The sequence below is a fragment of the Phocoena phocoena genome, chromosome 11 (genome assembly GCF_963924675.1).
Source record: "Phocoena phocoena chromosome 11, mPhoPho1.1, whole genome shotgun sequence".
Classification (NCBI taxonomy): domain Eukaryota; kingdom Metazoa; phylum Chordata; class Mammalia; order Artiodactyla; family Phocoenidae; genus Phocoena; species Phocoena phocoena.
The window spans coordinates 63,347,040-63,370,164 of NC_089229.1; the positions used below are offsets into that span (position 1 = coordinate 63,347,040).

The window sequence follows — 23,125 nt, forward strand, 5'->3', positions numbered from 1 at the left end:
CACCAGGGAAGTCCCAAGTTTTATGTTTTGATAATAAGCTCCTGGATTTATGAGATGCCTAGAAAGCCCAAGCCGGGCCCCCAGCTGGTACACTGGGTGAGATGGAGTGCTGCCCCCAGCCGGCCTCTGCCATCCACACCGGCAGCTCACAGCACCTATTAAGCTTTTTCTGTGTGTCAGACATCCTTGTCTAGGAACAGGTGTGGTCAAGGAAAGTCCATGCCCTCACAAAGCTTGCAGTCTAGTTCAGGAAATAATGCAGAATGTGAGTAGTAACATGAGAGTGCAGTAATTTTTTGTGTGAAATCTTATAATTAAAAGATCTAGCATAGTGCTTGGCCCAGAGTAGACGTTTATAGGCCATAGTTTTCCCTTTTTTGGTACATATACAAGAGTTATCGCAAGGCAAAAGAGGACTTCCAGTTGGCACAGTGTATGATGCCTAGAAGACACCAGTATTTAGTATTGAAGGAATGATTGAATATAATTGTGGATGGGAAGCAAGGGCAGGAAACCCCACAGAAGTTCAGGGGAAGGAGTGTGCAGAGGTCTGGGTTGTTTGGAGGGGGCTTCATGAGGAACATTGATCGTATTGATCCTGAAGGATGCATGCAATTTGAAAAGGTTCAGAGAAGGGCTAAAACAATTGGTTGTCTCAGAAGAGGCATTGTATGGGAATACAAACTCAGGGTCAGACCTGGTTTCAAATCTCAGCTCTATCGTGTACTGGCTGTGTGACCCTGGGCAAGTTCCACGGCCTGCCTTTCGAAGCCTTTGTTTCCTCACCTGTAAAATAGGAATGATGTTAGTCCCAACTTCATAGGGTTCTTGTGAGAATTAAATGAGATAATCGTTTAAAGTTCTTCTTTTTTTAAAATATTTATTTATTTTGGGGCTGCATCAGGTCTTAGTTGTGGCATGTCGGATCTTTTGTTACGGCGCGTGGGCTCTTGATGGCAGTGCAAGGGCTTCTCTCTAGTTGTGGCACGCAGCCTCATTAGTTGTGGTGTGAGGGCTCTCTAGTTGTGGCACGAGGGCTCAGTAGCCCCACAGCATGTGGGATCTTAGTTCCCTGACCAGCATCCCTTGCATTGCAAGATGGATTCTTAACCACTGGGCCACCAGGGATGTCCCTCATACAGAGTTCTTATCAAAGTTTTGTCAATAAATGTTAGCTTTTGTCATTATTTTATCATTTTAATAGTAGTATCATTATTATCCTACTCATGCCTATCTACTTACCTTAGTTCCCTAGACCTTGTGTCATCTGGCTGTTCCCTGCCTGCTGTAATATCCTCATATATACTTTTATTCCATTATTGTAAACCAGGGACTCCCAGACTTTTTATGGCGTTTTGTGTGTCTGTGTACTTGCAATTGCTATGTCCTTGCCTAGCATATCACCATCTTCCCCTGCTTCATTGCTTTTCCTGCCTTCCTCCTGCTTGATGTTTTAAGACTAAATCCTATAGCATTTCTTCCAGGAAGCCTTACTCGACTCCTCTATTAGATTTTGCATCCTCGGGATCTTACGGTGCCACGTGCACCTGTTTCACAGCTGTGCTGTATGCACTCATCCCTGGTTTGCTTGTCTACCTTGCCCTCTGGATATAAACTTCCTGAATGTAAGGAGCCTGTCCTATTTATTTTTATATCCCCAGCTCCTAGCTTAGTGATTGATTGGCATATTGTTATTTTCCAGCTGATTGTTGAATAAGAAATCCAAACCGCACCCCCCTGAAAAAGCATAGCTAGCTTTATGTGTAACGTTTACTACCTACTTCTGACTTAAATGCTTTACGTATACTAACTTTAATCATCATAGCAACCCTATGAAGTAAGTATTATTTCTACCTCCATTTTATAGATGAGGAAACTGAGGCTCATAGAGATTAAATAAGTCTCCCAAGGCCACACTAGTAAGTGGTGGAACCGAGATTCGTACCAGGGCAGTGTGGCTCCTCATTCTGTGCTTTAACCACTCTGAGATTTGTGATAGGATATTTATTGCACACCCAAGAGAAGGTGAAGAGACATTAGCTGTAAATTACAACTCCATGAACATATTTTAAAGGCGTTAGTAAATGTGTGGAGACGCTGTTAGGGGGCGAGTGTAGACCTTACCAGTCTCGCTTATGAAAGATTTGCTAGAGAAGGTGGGATTTCACCCGTTGTGAATTGGATGAGGGGCATGGCTGGCAATTGGGAAGGAGGTGATCTCTGAGGATAATGTAGAATAGAAATCTTAGGGGCAGGAAAAAGAGGAGTATATGTATGGGGAAATTCAATTTGTCTGAACTTTATTGAGCACCTACTACAGTGATAAACAAGCTGGTGATGATGGTGCCTGTGCTCAGGAGCTTGTGGGCTAGCGGGCTTTAAGAAGATGAGTCTGGTTAGAAGATGAGTCAGGGGAGTGTCTTAGATTTATGGCGTGAACTGAAGGACAGAGTTGAAACTCAGAATGAGAAGTGGGAGTTTGCTGAGGGAGAAGCAGCATTAAGGAAAGTGACTTGGGCTGTAGCACATTAGGCAGATTATAGGAGAGGGACCAGAAATAGCAAGGACAATTGTAAGAATTTGGATAATCCCCTCCAGAAATAACCAGGGACTGAACCAGAGACTTGGTGATGGGAGAGGTAGTAGCAGGATCAATCAGTCATTTATTAAGCACCTGCTCATGATTCAAAGAAGGATAAGGCATGACCTCTACCATCCAGGAGTTCATGTTCTAATTGTAAATAAAGGAAATACACACATGAAAAGACACTATATGACTTCATTCAGTTTGTGTTAAGATCCATGGTATCAGTGACCAGCTATTGTTTTCCTCTTTGCTTCACTCATCTGGACTTCATTTCCAAGGTCACCTCATGGTCCAGAATAGCTGCTGAAGTTCTAGCCATTACCTCTGCATTCCAACCAGCTGGACAGAGGAAGGAGAAAAGAAGGGTATACTCCCTCCCTTTAATGATACTTCTCAGAAGTTGTACACACTACTTCTACTTGCATCCCACATGGTCACATAGCCACACCTGAATGCTAGGGAAGATGAGAAATATATTAATTCTTTTAATTTTTTAAATTTATTTTTTAAGTTCAAGCATAGTTGATTTACAGTGTTGTGTTAATTTCTGCTCTACAGCAAAGTGACTCAGTTATACACATATATACATTCTTTTTAATATTATTTTCCATTATGGTTTATCCCAGGATATTGAATATAGTTCCCTGTGCTATACAGTAGGACCTTGTTGTTTATAGAAATATATTAATTCTGGGTTGCTAAGTGCTCAGCTGAACATTGGAGGTTCATTAATAAGGAAGGTGAGAGGAGGTTGGGGATAACAAGCAGGTCTCTGCCATATCATTCTTCACATATGATTATGCTTTGGAGCTCAGAAGAGGGATTGAGCTGTGTTGGGTGGTCACAGAGTTGGATTTTGAGTCAGGTAGTAATAGGTAGGGATTCAGAAGATTGGGGAAACGTCAGTTATAAGCAAATCCTATGGCAAGAGTGGCTGTTCCGAGAGAGAGTCCAGGAGAGAATGAGCTGGTCAGAGATGCTGGGGCCAACCCAGGGAGAATCTTACCTGTGAAGCTCTTTCTTATTTAAGATGCTAAGAACAGTAGGCCAAGGAGTTTAGGTTTTCTTGTGTAAATGGTAAGGAGTCAGAGAAGATTTCTGAACTGAAAAGAAACGTGATTTATCTTACGTGCTAGGAAGTTTAGAAATTTCATCCACATGCAGGTTGGAAGTAGGGATGCCAGCTAGAAGGTTATCCCAGAAGGTCAGGAGTGAACAAGGGCCTATCTGATGGTGGCAGTGGGAATGGAAGGGAAGGGAAGGTATGGATGAGAGACCCTGGGAAGGACACGCCCTGGGTCCTAGTGGTAATGGGCTGTGGTCTGAGGAGAGAGAAGAAGATGCCTTTTGTAGGATGTTACCCCAGAAACGTTGTGTCCTCTGTGAGGTAGCACTGCCTATTGGGTCTCCCCTGGCGGGAGGGCAGAATGTCATGAAGAGAAGGGTTGACCTTGGTTGGCTACTGGGATAATGTGAGGCTCTGCCCCAAGACTCCTTAGCTTTGGAAAGCCAGCTGCCCCCAGCAGAATAGTTTCCATTCTGCGTAACTGGGGACTGTGTGGGTCTGGCTAACCGCGAGGAGGGGCTGAGGAGCCAGCAGATAGATCAAGTTGCTGTGGCAGTGACTTTTCAAGCTGGGGCTTGGGGCCCCTAGCTAACAAAAGTCCTTGTATCCGAGGCTGTGTGCTTCTTGACTGAGTAGGCCAGAAAGGTGTCCTTAGCCAGGGCCAGGTTACCTGCCAAGGTTACCTGATGTCAGGTATGAGGCCAACAGTGTGGCAGAGGGTAGAGCTGGGGGGCTTTGCTGGCACTGGGGTCATGGCCAACTTCCTGTGCCAGCTCAGGATCCGACACGGGAGTGTTCCAGGGTGAAGAAGAGGCCTTGGGGGGTATAGTTGTATCTGGATAAAGCCACCTCTTTGTTTGATTGATGCTGGCCTTCTAGGACCTCTCCTTTACCCGGCTTCCCTGGTGTGAGTTGCAGAGCTCAGCCTGAGACATCTGGCGAATCCATCTCTTTTTCCTCCAGGCTGCTCAGGGACTTGGCCCGTAACTGCTCAACAAGTCATTTCTGGTTATAGAGTCATCAGTGACCACAGAAGCACGTTCTCCAGACAGGGCTCTGAAAGCTGGCTTTTCCCTGGCAGCTTGTCCCCAAAGTGATAGCTTCAAGTAAACAAAACCAGAAAGCCAGACCTAAGCCATTACAGACACTTAAGTCAAGGAGCACCCACCCATAAGTCTAGTAGGGTAGCTTAGACCTTGAGGAAACCGTGTGTGTGGCTAGAGCTGTGTCACACCCATGAGCCCCTGTGCATGGGGCTGCAGATGGAGGGAGGTGAGGAGAGAGGGGCAGCTGTACCATTGAGGCTGTGGGGTTTGGTAGCACCAGGGCAGGAAGCCTCGAGTCCAGGGAGGTGACTGCTGCTGTCCACCCCTTCCTATTCTTGAAGTGTTCATCCCACTCCATCACGGGCAGGGCTACCTTTTCCTCCAGCCAAGTGTCATGAACTGTTCTTGTGATTTCCTTTCTGCTGCAGGATACAGTTCTTCTCCCAGAGCCTTTCCCAGTTGGCTCAGGCTCATTCCAGACTCTGTCTCAAGTTATCTTCTCCAAACCTGAGCTCTGAAAAGAAGGATGGGAGGGAGGCAGGCAAGGAGAGCCATCCTGAGCTTCGTCTCCCAGGTTGGCAGCAAAGCCAGGCTTGGGCTCGGTCTGTGGGAGCTGCAGTGAGACCTGGCCACCGACCTGGTCTGCTTCCTCCCCTGCACTGCTCCCGCCAGTCACGGGGCTAGGGGAAGGTGTGGGTGTTTGCAGGGACTGCTGTGCTTCCCATGTCTGGACCTTCTTAAGTTTAGCTCTTGGACCTTTGACCAAATTCTCTGATTTTTTTGGTTTCCTTTTGCCAGGATTGTACTTCTGGGGGGCAGTTAGGAGGAGCTGTGCTGAAACAACGAGATAAACAAACAGTGACGCAGAGGCGGCAGCAGCGTAAGCAACAGGCTGGGCCTGCCGTCTGGGCCGGCTGGGCGGAGGAGGACTCCCGCCCTGCACACTGGCCAGCTGGCTTGTGTTAAAGCGCTGGCTGAAAATAACTCTCATTGTCTGGGAGCTGCTACTGCGCAGGGCTGGCAGGTCTGGCTGTGGCCGCCAAGGGGGCCGAGGCAGCAGGGGCCGGTGCCTCCCACCTCCTTGGGCTCTTGCCCTTTGGGAGCAGTGCCCAGCTGGCCACAGCTGCGTCTACTGCCCACCAGGAGAGACACGTGGAGAGTAGGCCGGGCCACTCCTAACACTCTGTCCTTTTGGTGGCTGGGCATGGCCCTTTGTGCCCAGTGTTGCCTGTTTCGCCATTGACTTGGGGGCATGAGATGTGAGGGGATCCTGGCAGGAACACAGGGCGGGAACGCAGGGCTCCAGCTGCTCCTACAGCAGTCTCCTGGACTCCCAAACTGGGACCTCACTGCATTCTCCTCTGCCATCTGTATAATGGGCTGATCTGTGGATGCCCGAGAGGCTTTGCTGGCTGCTGTGACCCGGAGCTGGGGGCTCAGCAGCATGTAGTGCCCGGGACAGTGCCTCATTTCATCTCTGGGGAAGTTGTAGACTCAGCTTCCCAGGGCTCCCCACCCCCGTGGGCTGAGCCTGGCGGCTGGGGCTGCCACACTGGGGAGAAGTGGCCAGCCGTAGGGGACTTGGTGGGGAGGTGGTTCTGAGAGGGAAGACATCAAGAAAACCACCAGCTCGCATTCTGTATTTGCTCAAAATAGACAGCCCTTGCCTGCCTTCCCTCAAGCCTCCAGAATCCCCTTCACAGGAAAGTTTCAGACATCTCTCTCCCTCTCCTCAGAGGACCTATGCCATTTTTGTCTCTATTCCTGAGATTTATCGTGATTGACTGGGACCAATAGAAGCAGCTGGGAATTTTGGGTGGTTCCTATTTCTGTTTGTTGGGTTTTCCCCAGGCCTGGCCCAAGGAGACTGACAGAGGCAGCGGTGAGTCCCAGCACAGGAGCCACAGCTTTGAAGGAAACTCCAACCCTACCGGCATTTCCCTTCCCCTGCAGTGGGAAGGAAACGAGGAGGGGCTAACTGACCTGGGGTGCAGAGCAGGAAAGGGAAAGGAACCTCTGCGACTAGAGCCACCTCCCTCCTCCTCTGCTTCTCTGGGGCCAGCAGGGGTCCGCTGGGGAGTAAGGAAGCCTCGCTTGGTGGGACTGGGCCCTTTTGCTCCCACAGAGCCCAGGAAGGGGTTGGCCCCTGAGCAGGGCACTCTGCCTGGCCGCAAACTGGCAGTAAACCAGAGTGGCCTTTTCGGAGAAGCATCAGATCCACCCCTTTCTGCTTCTTCCTGTTGTAGGTTTTTATTATTAGACTTCTGGCTGGTTCCCTCTGATTTAGGAATTAGTCCCGGAGTTGCTTTCAGTCTGAGTTCCTCTTCCCGCTCTCTTCCCATCTCCCTGGGGTCTCCCCTTTCCTCCCCAAGGATGGTGGTATTTCATTTCCTCCTAGGCTTAGAGGAAACCAGAGAGGGATCAAAGGAGGCGTAAGGGATTGCTCTGTCCCCAGAGTGTGGAGAAGCAGTGCTGAAGGAGGAGGGACAGAGGCAGAGATAGAGGGACAATCCAGGAGCCAGAGGGCAGGTCCTTGGGATGTCAGAACATTACTCAGTGTTTCTAGGAAGAGCGGGCAGGGAACTGTGTGTTCCAGACACATACGGGCCCAAAGTATTTATCATTTAATCCTCATAAAACCCTGTGAAGTCGTGAGGTTATCTCCATTTTATGGGTGAGCTCACTGAGGTTCTGTGACTCTGAAGAGCCTGAAGTTGATCTTGGGCTGTCTGATTCCACCTTCAGTGCGCCCTGCTCTGAGACAGCTGAACCTCCTTTCTGTTCAGCAAGGATCTCAGTGAGGAGTTAACAAGAACTCAGCCCAACTTCTGCCTCAAGAGAGCCTGAGGTCTCTGCGGAACCACGGCAGGAAAATGTCAAGGAAACAAACCTCTGACCGAGACCAGAAGGAACCATGTCAGATTTGCTCCCTGGCTGTCCCCGGAACTCAGGAAGCTGCCCTTCCTCAGGACGTTGAGCCCTGCTGGCCTCACGCACGTTTTCTGGTGGAGGCAGAAGCCCCGATTCCCTAGTCTGGCAGGGGGAGAACTGCCAGGCCCTGGTCCTGCCCTCTAGCCAGTGGCTCCCACCCCCCAGTCAGTGATGGGCTTCTTGTGAGTGTTGGAGGCTGGGGAATTCCCCCACCCACCTCCTTCCCCATCACACTTTGGCCCCAAAGGAGCAGAGAAGACGGCCATCACTGTCCAGAAAGTGCCACCCAGAACTCTGGACTGGAGGATGTAGGCCTGTGGTTGGAGCTGATTCATGCTTCTGCCACCCATTTCCATACACTGATGTCCCTCTCTCCTGGGCATCTAAATTTTGGCCAGGTCCCTGAGGTTCCTCCTCCATGCTCTTAGGCTAGGGTTCCCAAAGGTGGTGACTCTGCTTCGTCTTTGAAGCTCTGGGGGGACGTTTTCTCACCAGTTCACCTGGTGGGGAAGTGTGAGGCCACAGCAGCTGACAGTGGGTGGCTGAGGGAGGAGGTTGGTGTAGACGGGATGTGATGTCTGTCACTGTAGCGACAAGCTCCCACCCCCGGCCCGGTCGCGTTCTTCCACGGGATACAACTGTTTCTACCTTCACGGCACAGACTTGGGAGAAAGGAGCAGATGACAGTGAAGTCATCTCAGGACGCACACAGAGCCAGAACCAGGCCTGGTCTCACTTGGGCTCGGCTGGCAGCAGCCTGGCCCTGGTTAGGTGGGAGAACTTGCTCTGGGCCACCTTTGATCTTTGGGTCCCTGTTCTGTTATGGCCTCCTGCTCCTGTCCTGTTATCCACAGAGACATGCTGAGATTGGCCCTTAGCAAAGTAATTCCAGAGAGAAACATCTGGGGTTGTATTTGCCCGTCCGGCCATCCCTGCTACATCGGCAGTGGGGAGGATTCGGTTAGCCCCTCTGGCCTGCGGAAGCTCAGGCAGGTTAATAGGGCAGCAGAAACCATGGGGAGAGGTGTGAAGTGGTGGTCTCTTCCCCTTCTTTTCTTCTCTTGACCTCTTCTGTATTCCTGAGTTCTTCTACTTCTAAACACTGAGCAGAGATCCCAATGCTACTTCTTTTTTGAACCATAGTGACCCTGTTTCCAGCAAGGAGCTGGGCCCAGAGCTCAGAACCGGGACATCTTAACCATAGGTTTACCATCAACTTACTCTCCACTCAGTGCCTGTCACAGGGTTAGACATTATTGGGGGTTGGAGATCGTATGAATAGATACAGTCCTTTAGGAGCTAGATGAGCATACAACTGGCTTAATCGTATGTATGTAAATAAATGCATAATAAATAGGTACATGTAACAGAAATAAATGGCGTTTAAGGATTTTCTTTTAGTTTCTTAGAAAATGGAGGCCCCACTCCCAGGATACTCCTGATGCTTTTGGAATAATGCAGGGCCTGTGGGACTCCTTGGGATCCCGGGCACACACGATTCATGTTCCCAGGGATGAGGATGTCAAGGAGTGGGTAGAGGTAAACCAGGTGGTCATGCTTCGTTTACCCGGGAGTTAAGAGCTGAACTTGGAGCACTAGGTAAAGGAGAGAAAGATGAGAGGAAGGCCTTCCAGGTGGCCTGAGTATGCTGGGGGAAGAGGCCAGATTTGTGGGTAGTCAGACAGCTCTGATACTTCAGGTAGGAGATCATATCTGATTCAGGAGTTGGGGGTGGGGTGCAGGTGAGTGATCTGCCTTTGGAGGCAAGGGCTGTGACTGCCACCAAGGCAGCCGCTGGACTGGCTAGAGGAGGGCCTTGGCTGGACAGGGGTAAAAAGGGAGGGAAAGGTAGGGCTGCTGGTCTGGGTGGAGCTCACCCATGGATGCCTTGGCTTTTACTCATTTACACTTGTATTCATTTATTCACTCAGCAAACAGTAGCGAACAAAATAAAATGACTCCTGGTCTGTCCTGTACTCTAGGTTAGAGTGTCTCAACGAGGGGTTGGGACACTTTACTGTGTCTTAAATAATTGGGAGCTGTGTCATAAGTAATTGATACTAATAATAAAGTCCTGAAAATTTGTAACTTATTTCCTTAAAAATTTGAGCAGTTACCTTTATGTTAATGTTGTGCTCATTCACTTGTATCCTGATATGAGGGAAAGGGGTAGACTTGTGACACCTGCACAGGCTGTAGGTGGCTCAGGATTCACCCGTGGGCACACGTGGTGCAGGAAGCCCGCTCAGCTCTCAGACCGTGGGGGGAAATCGATTGAAGGCTGCCACTTTAGACTGGTAGCTTTCAAACTTTTTTGCCCAGTCCCATGTTAAGAAACACATTTTACAGCGTGATCTATACGTGTGTGTGTGTGTGTGTGTGTGTGTGTGTGTATACATAACATATAAAAAGAAACAAAACTTCATGAAACTTTTATTTATCTATTTTTGGCTGTGTTGGGTCTTCGTTGCTGCACATGGGACTTTTCTCTAGTTGCGGTGAGCGGGGGCTACTTTTTGTTGCAGTGCGCGGGCTTCTCATTGTGGTGGCTTCTCTTGGAGCATGGCACGCGAGCTTCAGTAGTTGCAGCACTCGGGCTCAGTAGTTGCAGTATGCAGGCCCTAGAGCGCGCAGGCTTCAGTAGTTGTGGCTCGCAGGCTCAGTAGTTGTGGCTCACAGGCTCTACAGCACAGGCTTAGTAGTTGTGGTACACGAGCTTAGTTGCTCCGTGGCATGTGGCATCTTTCTGGACTGGGGATCGAACCTGCGTCCCCTCCCCTGGCAGGTGGATTCTTAACCACTGTGCCACCAGGGAAGTCCGTGAAACATTATTTATACTTACTACTTGCAATGAATTCTGGTATCTTCAATCCTATTCTATTTTAATCTGTTCATTTTCTTTTTTTAAATTTAATTTTATTTAGAAAAAATTTTTATTGGAGTATAGTTGATTTACAATGTCGTGTTAGTTTCAGGTGTACAGCAAAGTGAATCAGTTATAAATACACATATATCCACTCTTTTTTTTAAAAAATTCTTTTCCCATATAGGCCATTACAGAGTATTGAGTAGAGTTTCCTGTGCTATACAGCCAGTTCTTACTAGTTATCTATTTTATGTATAGTAGTGTGTATATGTCAGTCCCAATCTCCCAGTTTATCCCTCCCCCCCCCCACCCCCTGATAACCAATCTGTTCATTTTCATTTAAAATAAAGTTACTCTTGACTGACTAAATTGATTCCACAACCTGTGGTTTGGAAAACATTGTTCAACCAAGCTTAAGCAAATATGAAGCGGAAGCAGGAGGATGGTCATGCCTCTCTGAGCCTTCCTTATGAGCCACAGAGTGTCAGGGTGAAGCCTGAGGGACCAGGCCTAAGGGAAGCCTATCAGCCCTGTTGACTCAGGTTCTCTCCTCAGAGCTCCATGAACCTGCCTCCTGACAAAGCCCGGCTCCTGCGGCAGTATGACAATGAGAAGAAGTGGGATCTGATCTGTGACCAGGTACGGGGTTTGCAGTGGGCCTGGAAGTGGGGGGTGTGTCTTGAGCTGGACGAGGCAGCAGGACCGTGGGCATTGACTGCAGCTCTGGGGTTCCTTGAGGAACTCTGGCCTGGGCGTGGCATCAGTCCATGCTTACTTCCTGATCCAAAACGCCTCTCCTAACAGAGACAGGGCTGGTAGGCCAAGTTCCCCTCTAGCTGCCACAAAGAACTGTCTTGATTTCTTCCCAGTGAGCAGCAGCCTCAAGGAGGTTTGTGTAGGTCTGAGGTATAGGGTCTGGTGTGGAGGAGTTTGGTGTTTTTTCCCAGCAGAGCTTGTTTCTGCCTTTCCCCAGGGTGAGGGCTGTCCCTGGCTGGGAAATTCAAAGCACCATTTTTCTCTCACTCTGCTCCAGACCTGGCAAATAGCAGGGTTTTCCCAATTATTTACAGGCCTCTAGGAATGAAAAGCCCTGGTCCTCTAGTCTCCTGTTCCCAAATCTCAGAACTTGAGGATTGGAAGCTCTCCCTACACGAAAGTGTTTATAGACAGAAGAGAAAATAGAGATTATCACTTAGCTCAGAATCAAGAACTAATGCCTGCGGCCTTGCTCTTTCCCCTGCCCACATTTGAAGATCACAAGTCATGAGTTTCTGAACTCAGACAGGCCTGTCTGCACTGCTGGGAGAGTTGGCTTTACCTCTTGGGAGGTATGGAAGCACCTGGCCCAGAGTGTAGGCATTCTGTTTACCCAGCACTTTCTGATGGAGTTTTGTCATAAACATAATTTTTTTCAAGCCCTGAACAAAATCACAAAAATCACAATAGCTAACATTTATTGAGTACTTACTATGGACCAAGCACTTATATATATATATATATATATATATATATATATATATATATATATATATATGTGTGTGTGTGTGTGTGTGTGTGTGTGTGTGTGTGTATATATATATATATATATATATATATATATATATATTTAATCCTCACAGAAACCCTCTGAGGAAGGCACTGTTACATTTTATAGGAGCAGAACCTGAGGCTCAGTAACTTGCCTTTCGCTGGTAGGTGATAGAGCCAGGGCTCAGGCTGCCAACTCCATCTGTGCTAACTATTGTGCTCCTCTGCTTCCCAAGTCATGCTGCTTGACCTAAGGTAGAATCATGCTTCAGAGAACCTAGTCCAGGTCGCTTCTTATCCAGGGAAGGCCAATTTCCTTGAATTCTGCATTAAGCGGAGTTGAGCACCTACCTGGGGTTTGGAGAACAGTAGCCCTTTGGTACTGAGTTTCTTTAATTGATAATCTCTCAGTCTTTTCTAGGTCACATAATGTCAGCTCTTTCTTAAACCTTTCCTTTTTTTCTTTCATTTGTTTTTAGGTTCTGTTTCCTAACATTATACATTCTCCTGGACCCTCTCCAGCCCCTAACTCTTCAGATATCTCCGTTGTGGAGGCCCTTACAGGACCAGAATGCTTAAGAGTTTTCCCTTGGGTCAGATGAGGGGGTTGGGCCACAATGGGGAGCCTGTGCCCTGTGTGGAAGGGGACGGAGCAGTGATCTTGCTGAAAGCAGCCTGCAGCATTTGGGGTTGCTTGGATTGTGGGGGCCTGGGACCTGGGCAAGGAGCAGAAAGTGTGTTTGCACTCCTAAGCTGTGTTATCACAGCAAAACCAGTCCAGTCCCAAGTCTGGGCTCAGGGCTCAGAAAGTTGGCTTCTACAAAGGCCTAGCTCCCCTCCCCTTCGCCTTCCTAACCACTGTCCATTAGCTGGCTAGGAAGTGAACAACATTTCCCAATCATGTCTTTATTTTGGGTTCTGTTTAGAGCTATGTAATCCCCGCATCTTCTTAGCAAGCAGCAGGCTCTTAAAATAATTTTTAATGTAGAAAAATATTTGAGGCTCAGGGAGTACTAATTGAAGGAGGAGAAGATGGCAACAGATGAGAAGTAGCTGAGGATAAGTCAAGAAGGGGAACCTATGGTTTGGGTGATGTTAAGGGCCAGGTGATAACTTCAGGAGTCCCCTCACATCAAACACTGTGAGTGCCCTCCTTCCTCAGCACTCCCCTCAGAACCTTGGGTGTCTGTGTACACACACATGTTTCCCTTACAGGAACGATTCCAGGTGAAGAATCCTCCCCACACTTACATCCAGAAACTCCAGAGCTTCTTGGACCCCAGCGTAACTCGGAAGGTGAAGTGCGAGGCAGGGAGTCCCCGTTTTGCTGCCCTTTACTGTCCTGTGGGGCAAACCGTTTGACTTGGGTTGGGACTGCTTCTGAGCAATGGGAGTTGGGTTTCTGTGTTCTGAAGCCATGGCCCTGGAGTGGCTGGCTAGTAACAGAGGGAAAGACTATAACTGCCTTCTTGTATGCCTTCCCTTTCCTTTTCTACCCTTTTTTTTTTTTTTCCTACCCCTTTTGCTTGTATTGTAAAGTTGGCTTGGGGACCTCCATCAGTGACAGAAAATTCCATGTTTACAGAAGTTCAGGAGAAGAGTGCAGGAGTCAACCAAAGTACTGAGAGAGCTGGAGATCTCACTTCGTACCAACCACATTGGGTGAGTCCGATGTGACCATCAGAGCCTTTTTACCTGGCCTCTTAGGACCTGGTTTCATCTCCCTGCCACGGGGCAGATTTGCTCTTGAATGGCTTTTATTTCCCCAGAGAGCTTCAGACGGTTCCTTTTCTGGCTTTTCTCCCCCTCAGCTCTGCCAGCTGCTGACTGGATGCTGCTGGCAAGCTTGGGGCCTCTCCTGGGGTCCTCAGCCTGTGGCTTTGAGTGGAAGACATTCCCACAGCAGCTGAGACTGGAGTCTGCCTGTGGCCTGGGGCTGGGCCAAGGGAGGCCCAGAGAAGGCTGGGGATGGAGGAGTGTGTTGCACTGGGTAGCTGAGACCTACCTAGTTCATGGACTGTTTGGTGCCCAGAAGATTATTTGCTTGATTATAAGACAATTTTAGTTCATGAGCAGAAGCAGCTTCCTGAAGTACCAGGAAAGATCTAAGGCAGTGGGGGCCAGGAGCTGAACATCTTCCGTATTCACTGACCAGGGTACTGCCAACCCATTGACGGGGCCCCTAGAAACTACATGCGTCTTTTTTGCCAGAGAAGTGGGGAACCAGGACCTGCTGAACAGACAGAGGGCTAATGCATGAGATACAGTGAAAGACGGCTGTGGTCTCAGTTTTATAAAACCGTAACCAGCCAGAGTAAATATAGTGAAAGTGAGAGAGAGAGAGAGGGGGAGAGAGAGAGAGAGAGAGAGAGAGAGAGTGTGTGTGTGTGTGTGTGTGTGTGTGTGTGTGTGTGTGTGTGTGTGTATACACACAAAGGACAGTGAGGGACACCTGATGGAGAACTGCAGGCAGGGCTACAGGCCTGACCGAGGGGCCTGGCATGAACATTGAGAGCTTACACAAGTGAGAAGTCGAGCCTGGGTTCGGGGTGGAGGTTTCTGGGCAGGTTCCAGCCCCAGGGTCCTGGGCTTCCTGAGAGCAGGGGTAGAAAGAGCCAAATGACATCATATGCCTTCCCCTCCTGTCCGCTCCCCAGGCTGAGGCTGCCTGGGGTTCTTATGGAGGCTACCTGTATGCAGCCAGCTGCCTCAGCAACAGTGGTAGGGGAAATGGCACAGGAAAGAACAGGAAAGGGACAGTTCCTGGCCTCAGTAGCTGTGCTTGATGGCCAGAGTTGGCTTTCACACCTCTTCTGTGAACCAGACATTGAGAACTGACCTGCTTGGAAATGTGTAACTAGCCCTCACCTTTATTTGGTGACGCTCCCAGCAGGAAAAACTGCAGAGCCTCAGCAGCTACCCCATGTGAGAGAGCAAGAGTGACGCAGATGGCAGCTCCAGATGCCATCTCCCACCCTGCCTTGCTCCACAGGGCCTTTACCCCTCCCTGCTCCCTTCTCTCTCAGGCCCTCCTGTCTTCCTTATTAAGTCCTGCTACGTGAGGATGGGGGTCTGCTTTTCTCAGGAGAGGGCCACAGAGCAGTGCGGGGCAGTCCCCTCTGCCTGCTCCTTCTACCTGGCGCCATCCCCCCTGGCCATTGGCCAGGAGCTGGGGCCAGAGCAGCATGGTTCCCAGGCCCGGGCCTCTTGGCGGTTGGCACAAAAGCTAGAGGTCTGGACCTGGTCCTTGGTTCCCAGGAGCAGCTTAGTGTCTGGCATTTTAGGAGCTCCTGTCATCCGGACTGTGGCTTCTCTGGGAGAGTTATGTGGGAGGGCCCGGATCCGTCCCGAATTTTGGGGCAGGAAGAGTTTGTCAGGCTGTCAGGCTGGGGTGTGGGTGCTTCAGGGCAGTAGGAGCCCAGGGCAAGGTAGGGAGAGGAGGATCTTGCTTCGGCAGCAGCCCGATCAGCCCCAGGCCTGCAAAGATGGGAACTCGGGCCTGGAGTGGGCGGGCTGGGAAGTAGGATTCCAGAGCCTCTCCTGCTCCTCCTCTCCCTGGTTTGTATTGGTTTGCGGCCTTGCCTAAGTGCCCTTTAACCTCTCCTCAAAGTGTCAAGATCCCGAAAATAGCAGTGTAGACTCAGACAGGAAATGAGAAGGGGGTGGGGAGCTGGAGCGCAGACAGACAGGAAACGGGAGGCCTGTCGGCCCCCAGAGAGGAAGCTAACTTCAGGCAGCTCCGGTGTCAGTCAGCCGCAGCCAGAGCCTGCTGCCAGATCTTAGCCAGGCCTGGTGCTCTGGCCCGGCCTCTCTCTGTAGCCCGGGGTGTGGCCATCAAACATGGCGCTGGTGTTCCAGCTGTGGGGGAGAAGCGGCCTTGCAGGGCTGTTTGGCGCAGCTGACCTAGAAGGACACCTGGACGCTCGGAGGGAACAGAGCACAGGAGCGTCAGGGTTCATCCTGAGAGTTTTATGTCTCTCTGGGTCCTGTATGTCTATAGGACAGGAATGAGCCTGTCCTGTAACAGGCCTGGGACTCGCTCCTGACTTTCCTTCCAGGGATGTCTGAGTTCAAAAGGCCTGAAGGCAGAAGGGTGAACATGCCCCGGTCCAGTGTCTTTAGGGTGCCTAGTTGTCTTCCCTGCTGCCTCCCTGGTTCACCCTCTTAGTGGCCAGAGCCATTCTGGGGTTACTTGAGTTCCTGACTGTCCCCGCATCCTTTTCCTATTCTGCCAGACTCACCCTGACAAAACACTGAAGTCCCATGTATCCCTCTGCTCACTACTTCCCAAAATACCTTTCCTTGAACTTAGTGGAGAGCCTTTTGGCCCAGTATGCCTCTGTTCCGGACTCTCTTTGACGCTCCCTGCCTGTCTTTTAACTGAGACTTCGGTCAAGTCGGGGACCTGCTGGCTTCTGTCAGGAACAGCTCTGCACGAGGGCTACAGTAAATGCTCTGTCTAACCCTCAATTCCTCCCAGGAACGTGGCATCAGGACGGTGCGCCCAGCCACGTGCTAGACACCAGAGACCTAGACAGTGATTGAGTGGGGCCCTGGCCCTTGAGGAGGGGGCTCCTGAAAGCTGGTTTGGCTAACATGGTGTTGGAAGGCCTGTATCTTTCCTTATCCCTGGCTCTGCCGCCTAGGGGCGGTCCAGGCCGGTGACGTGACCATGGCTGGGTCTGCCACAGGCTTTGATCTTCAGAATTCTCCCAGCCTGGTGTTGAGTTCCAGAGGATCCAGGAGGGGGTGTCGTTTTGTCAGAGACACCTTTTCCTCCTCCCCCTCAATCCACTTTAGCAGACCCCTCCACTGTGTTTCCTTTATCTGCAGCTGGGTGCGGGAGTTTCTGAATGATGAAAACAAAGGCCTGGACGTGCTGGTGGATTACCTGTCATTTGCCCAATGTTCCGTCATGTGAGTACCACCTGGGACGAGGGTTGGGGAACGGTGAGGAAGGACATGGTCCCATTCTGCTTTGACGAGGAAGGGTGAGCTTGCAGTAGTGAAGATGGGAATGGGAACCCCAGGCAGGAGGGGAGGGCCCGGGCAGCAGCGTCGGGGTGGACAGGTGGCCAAGGGGCTGTCTGAGATCAGTGAAGAATGCCAGGTGGCTGGAGTAGAAGGTGCATTTTGGGGAGCAGGAGGAGAGATGTGGAAAGGGAGCTCAGAATCGAGCCCAAAGGATCCAGACTCCATGTTGGGAGCCTCCAAGGAAATGTCCTGGCTTCTGGGAGGGAGGCCCTGTGGGATTCGTTTGCTTTGGGAGAGCTCAGTCTTCAAGAAGCAACTTTGGGTCTCCAGTTGTGAGAGGGTTACTCCAGGTCACCCCAGGAGCCGTGAGCATGACCTTTGACGCAGACTGAAAGTGAAGCATTCAGGAGCCTTTTGCAAGCAGGTGGGGGGTTTGGAGGCAGCTGGAAGTGAATTAGCGCAGAGGAGAAGGCAGTGTGGGGTAGTGGAAGGAACGAGGGCTTTCGAGCCCAAAGCCGGGTGTGGGTCTCTTCTATCCTTTACTGTCTGCGTGACCTCAGGCAAGTTTGCTGAGGGCCTCTTATGTAAGAGGAGATCCATATTCCAGGGTTGCCATAAGGATTAGATGATAACGTGTATAAAGCAGTTGAAGTATTTGGAACATAATCTATACTGTGGTGGCTGCTTTTTATGTGTTAGTTGTTATTATTTAAGGTGTTGTCCCCTACCAGAATTACCTAAATATATGGAAAGAGGGATTACATTGATTGTTCATGGCATGGCCAGCACATTCAGACTCAGACCCAAGACTTATGTTGGCCCTCGGGTGACTGATCACCCCGGTTTGCCCGTGACTTTCCCGAGTGTTTGCGCTGAAAGTCCCACATCCTGGGGAACTCCTCAGTTCTGGGACTCAGCCCCAGCCTCGACTTCCACTTTCGTTGCTACTGTCCTTGCCCCTGGGCTGTTCTCCTTCCTCAGCAGGTTTTCACCCTCATCTCCTTAGGGTTTCAAACTAATGCCTCTCCTAGGTTCGGCCTTTGTCATTTTTTGCAGGTCATCGCCTGTTAAAACCAAGAGTGGCCCACTCCCCATTCCCGTCCCTACAGAAGCCAAGCCTCATGATCCTCCTGTCCCTTAAAAGAAACTCACTCTTTTTATAGAAAGAAATGAAAAACATTTGCTGAAGCGACTTTTTTTAAAATTCAGAGCTTTTATAGAAAAAGATGTAGATTATTTTTCCAAATAAGCATATCTTGCTTCAAAAGCAAACAAATTCCAGCTGCTTGAGACCAAAATACACTGGAACCTCAGTATTGTAGTGTCCACAGCGGTACCTTTGACCGTGTTTTTAAAAGAAAGACTCGGAGCAGGTGAGGTAAGAGTGTGTTTTGGGAACGGTTGAGGGGAAAAGAGCGAAGCCAAATAGAGTCTGAGTGAAGGCACTTATTTGTACACTGCACAGCCCAGCCCTGGGGAAGACTATTATTCACGGAGGGAAACCACTGGCAAGTGGCTTCCCTGTCCGGGAGGCTCCTCTGATGTCTGCTTGAGAGCCCCGTTAAGCATCTGATGGTCAGGATCCTGAAGTCTGCTCCTGCTTCCTTGGGAACACTCAGGCGTCTGCAGACACCGCTTCCTATTTCAGAGAGCCTCGGCCTCTGTGCCTTTGACCCTGGGGCTGTGCGTGTCTGAGCAGAAGGCTCCTTGGGGGAAGAGCCTGTAGGACATGCTTGCTCAGTCCTGGGTGACCTACTGGGGGAAGAGGACAGGAAAGAGGAGTGGGGCTTGTTTCTCAGAGGGGGTAGATCCCGATATGGGGATATGTAAAGGAGAAGGCCTTGTGGGTTTGTGATCTTGAGCTGTCCTCCTTGCCCTGGCTACGCTCCCAAACTGCTGGTGGTGGGAGATGTCTGGTCCCAGAAGCAGGAAGTGACGTAGAAACCATCCCAACTCCTGTGGGGACTAAGGACCCTGGTTCACACCCTTGACCTGTGATTTCTTCCCCGAGGGAAGCTGAAGCCTAAGGAGCCTCTAAACCAGAAAAACCTAGAAGCCTCAAGTAGAACCGTGGAAAGAAAACCCGGTCATTAAAACCCAGTGCTAGGATGAGACCATGGTGCTTTTCCTGAACACAGAGGCCTGTCCCACTCTGGGTTTCTCGGGACCCCCATTCCCTTCCACTCAGACCTGGCCTCGTGAGCCTAGTCCAGAGCCACCTGGGCCCCACCCTCAGGGCACTGAGAGGCCCCTTTGGGGGCTGCCATTTGCCCCCTAGTAATCCCTTCAGTTGGCCTGTTCCCCACCACTGCTCTGCAGGGCAGATTCTCCGAGGGGAGCGGCAGCTTCTCTGAGATGTCCCCTCTATGGCTGGGAGTGCAGAAAGTCTGCCAGCTCCCCGCGTCCCTTCGGGCCCATGGGGAGGTGACTCCTGGAGGCCAGTGGGGGGCAGCGGCTGGCCTCGGTCAGCACCCGCATCTCCTCAGATCCCCCTCCTGGTTGCTGCCGGTGACTACTCTGCCCTCCTCGGCCCTCCTGACCAGGGTTGGGTCTCTGCTGCCCAATTCCGCTTTCTCTTCTGCTGCCCTTGCTTCTTGTTGCCCTAGACGTCTAAAGGGTGGGGGTGGGCTCGCCAGGCGGCTTGGCACTGAATTTCTCCTGTGTGTGCGCTTGTGTCCTTTCCTGCTCCAGGTTTGACTTTGAGGCTCTGGAGAGTGGTGACGATGGTGCATTTGACAAGCTCCGGTCCTGGAGCAGGTCCATCGAGGACCTGCAGCCACCCAGCGCCCTGTCAGCCCCCTTCACCAACAGCCTCGCTCGCTCTGCGCGCCAGTCTGTGCTCCGGTATGTGTGCTCTCGCTCTGCCCGCCTGCCTCCCACCCTCGTCCCCGTCCAGGTCTTGGGTGACAGCGGTGAGGGCTCATGCGCCTTCCTTCACTCTTGCTTCCAGGCTCAGCTCTCTTGCCCTCTGCCTGCCAGTCTGTCTCTGGTCTGTCCTCTCTGTCTCCTTGACTCTGCCCAGCGATCTGTCCTGGGTAAGTACGTCACCCTCGGCTGTGCCCGCCCCATCTGGGCTTCCAGCCCTCCCCTCTCCTCTCCCCGTCTCTGGGGGCCCCTCTGTTCATCATTCTCACTCTGCCGTTCCTCCAGGCCTCTGGGCAGGGCTGGTCCTCACCCAGCTCCTTAGTCTTCACCAGCTGGTCCAGCACCTGCCCTCATGTCTGTTTCCCTCTGCTCTGCACGCAGCCCCATCAGCTGCCCGGAGACCAGCTCCCACCCAACCTGCTGCGCTCACCTTCCCTTCACTTCTTCCTTTAGGCCTTTTTTTTCCCTCCAAGGCTGCAGCGTGTTCATTTGTCTGTAGTATCTGAAGAGCCATCCTGCCCGGAGGCAGGTGGACGGGCCGGATGATTTCTGAGAGCCCCTCCTACAGAGGGAGGCTTTCCTTTGGGTCCTATGGCCCTTTCCATGGCCTCTGTCTCTCAGCCATGCTTTTCTCCCAGTCTTCTTTGGGTTTTGCCCATTCTAGTCATGCACGAGCAGATACCACTTGTGTTTCCTGTTTTTTCCATGAAACATCACTAGGGGCAAAGTCAGATATAGTCCCTAGCCCTTCTATAGCCTTTGGGGTCTGCTCTGTCTTTTCTAGGACATAGATGTGGGATGGGAGCTAAGATGCCCCTGCCCCAGGGAATGTGTTGAAGATGCGGTGACTAGAAGGAAGAGGAAGGATGGCTCAAATGAATGTCTCCTGGACCCATCTTGAGGTCTAGGAAGGCCTACACACCTTGTGTTGTATTTTGGAGGACGTCTGGGCTTAGGATGGTTTGGGCACTGGTTGTAATGCTGGGATCCTGGATAGTTAACTGACAAAGACCTGTTCCAGGGAGGTGAAAACAGTGGAGTGCCCTGCCCCCTGCACCTGCGCCCCCTGCATCTCTCTGGGCTGCTGGTGCAAGGTCCTCCATCCCCCTTTTCTTCTGCTGCTGCTGTCTGGGTGATGGCAAGTGCTTCTAGACCCTTCACCAGCAGCCCCTCTCTCCCAGGTATAGCACTCTCCCTGGGCGCAGGGCGCTGAAGAACTCGCGCCTGGTGAGCCAGAAGGATGACGTCCACGTCTGCATCCTTTGTCTCAGAGCCATCATGAACTATCAGGTAAGGCGACAGCACTAGGCACGGGTGCCCTGCCTCATCTCCCATACCAGGAGAGCTAGGAAGGCACCAGCTTGTAAAAGACAAGTTTGCTGTTGGGCCTGCAGTCAGGGAGCTCTGGCCGGGACCTGTCTTCCCCACCGTCATGGTCTCCCCTCCTTCTGTCCTTTCCCCTTGCTACAGTATGGATTCAACCTGGTCATGTCCCACCCTCACGCTGTCAATGAGATTGCGCTCAGCCTCAACAACAAGAATCCAAGGTGAGTTCCTTCCCTCCCCTTTCCTCCCCGCTCTGCCCAGGACTCTGGAGAACTGGGCTGCACTTGTCCCTGCCGAGAAGTCCTGCCTGGCCTCGGGTCCTGCGGCTTAGGTCAGCGCCTTGGTTTGGCCCCTCACCTCTGCTGGAGGAGGAGTGTTCTGCTCTCCTCTGGTCTACACAGCTTAGGGAGGGAGAAAGCCTGCCTTCCCCTGCCTTCTTTCCCAAACCCACCCTCTCCCTCACCACCGAGGCTGTCTCTACTCTCTTGAAAGGACTCACCCGGTTGTGGAAGTGAGCTGTGTGGTGGCCAGGGTCAGGGGCTAGGGTGTTAATCTTCATTCTCCACCCCTTAGGACCAAAGCACTTGTCTTAGAGCTCCTGGCAGCCGTGTGTTTGGTACGGGGAGGTCACGAAATCATTCTTGCTGCCTTTGACAATTTCAAAGAGGTCAGTGTCCTATACCCATGTGTGTGTGTGTGTGTGTTTTTGGCGGGGAGGAGGTGTGAGCCAGGTAGGTAAGCGCCCTTTCCTGTGGTCTCACACATCCTAGGGATTTTAACAGCCTAGTGCTTTTAGCTAGGTAGTCTGCCCCCTGCTTTTTTAAACCAAAACCAAAACTTCATTCTTACTAGATCTTGTGCCGGGAAAGCTCCTGATTGGCCAGCGAAGGATGCCCTCACTTGAGGGCTATAGTCCAGCAGTTCTAACCTGCTGTACAGCAGAATACCTGAAGAGCGTGTGTCAAATGCACAGACCCCTGGGAGGCCTGGCCAGCTGTGCTTTAACAGGCTCCCCAGGTCGCTCTGAGGCAGCGAACCCACTGGTAGAACCCGAGGGAGTTATATTTGTAGTGGGAGGAGAAGGCAAGCAGGGATCCTCCTGGGGTGTTGGCTGTCGTTGGTGAGGGGAGAGGGAGCTCCTACTTGGAATTCCCCAGACTTGGCCTGGCTTTGAAACCCCCATCTGCTTGAACATAGGATTCCTCGGCATACAGCTGCAGCTGCTGGTCCCACCTCTTCCTCCTTTTTGGACCTCTTCCCTAGCATCCATTGTTCAAGCCAGGAAATGACTTTTCCTCCTTGAAGCCAGAGGCTCAGAGGAGTCTCTGGACCCCTCTCAGCACAGAGGCTTTCCTGCACCCAGGCCTCTCTCCTGCGTCCCCACTAGGACTTCAGCCTTCTGCCTCAGCCATGGCCTCCAACCTTCCTCCACCCTCCCTCTTTCCTTCAATAGCTCGGCAACACCAGACCCCTGTGTTTCTTCTTGGCCTACACTCAGAGGCACCCAGAGCCCAGACTAAGGGCACACGCTTTACTGAGCTCCCTCAGGGACCCAGAGCAGATGCCAGGTCCCAGGCTTTCTTCTGTCATGTCCCAGGTGACCCGTTACATAGAAAGAATTGTGGTTACACTTGGTCTGTACCAGTCCCTTTGCTGGATGTTCCTGGGAACCAGGACTCAGGGGCTTGGGTTCTGCATGGGACAGATCCTGTTACTGAGAAAGTTTGCTTGTTCAGGTATGCAAGGAGTTGCACCGCTTTGAGAAGCTGATGGAGTATTTCCGGAATGAGGACAGCAACATCGACTTCATGGTGAGGAGCTGGTCCTGGGTCAGGTGCATGCCCAGCAGGGCCGTCCACTCCTTGAGAACGGGGCTGGGCCGACAGCGTACTCTGACGTTCTGTGTAGGACCCAGAGTGGTTCTCTACTCAGTAAAC

The 23,125-nt window shown here is 51.3% G+C and overlaps 1 protein-coding gene across 3 annotated transcripts in view; it reads left to right on the top strand.

Moving 5' to 3' along the window:
* The window catches only part of FMNL3 (formin like 3), a 55,696-nt gene that overhangs the window by 22,746 nt on the left and 9,825 nt on the right, over positions 1 to 23,125 (top strand). For 2 of the 3 annotated variants that reach the window (XM_065887896.1, XM_065887897.1), the window contains exons 2-10: positions 11,052 to 11,135; positions 13,239 to 13,319; positions 13,609 to 13,685; positions 16,857 to 16,940; positions 19,689 to 19,841; positions 21,044 to 21,152; positions 21,333 to 21,409; positions 21,762 to 21,855; positions 22,925 to 22,999. In XM_065887896.1, the coding sequence (XP_065743968.1) occupies positions 11,052 to 11,135; positions 13,239 to 13,319; positions 13,609 to 13,685; positions 16,857 to 16,940; positions 19,689 to 19,841; positions 21,044 to 21,152; positions 21,333 to 21,409; positions 21,762 to 21,855; positions 22,925 to 22,999 (834 nt within the window). The remainder of the gene's footprint in view (positions 1 to 11,051; positions 11,136 to 13,238; positions 13,320 to 13,608; positions 13,686 to 16,856; positions 16,941 to 19,688; positions 19,842 to 21,043; positions 21,153 to 21,332; positions 21,410 to 21,761; positions 21,856 to 22,924; positions 23,000 to 23,125) is intronic. The other variant, XM_065887898.1, reaches the window with a different exon arrangement.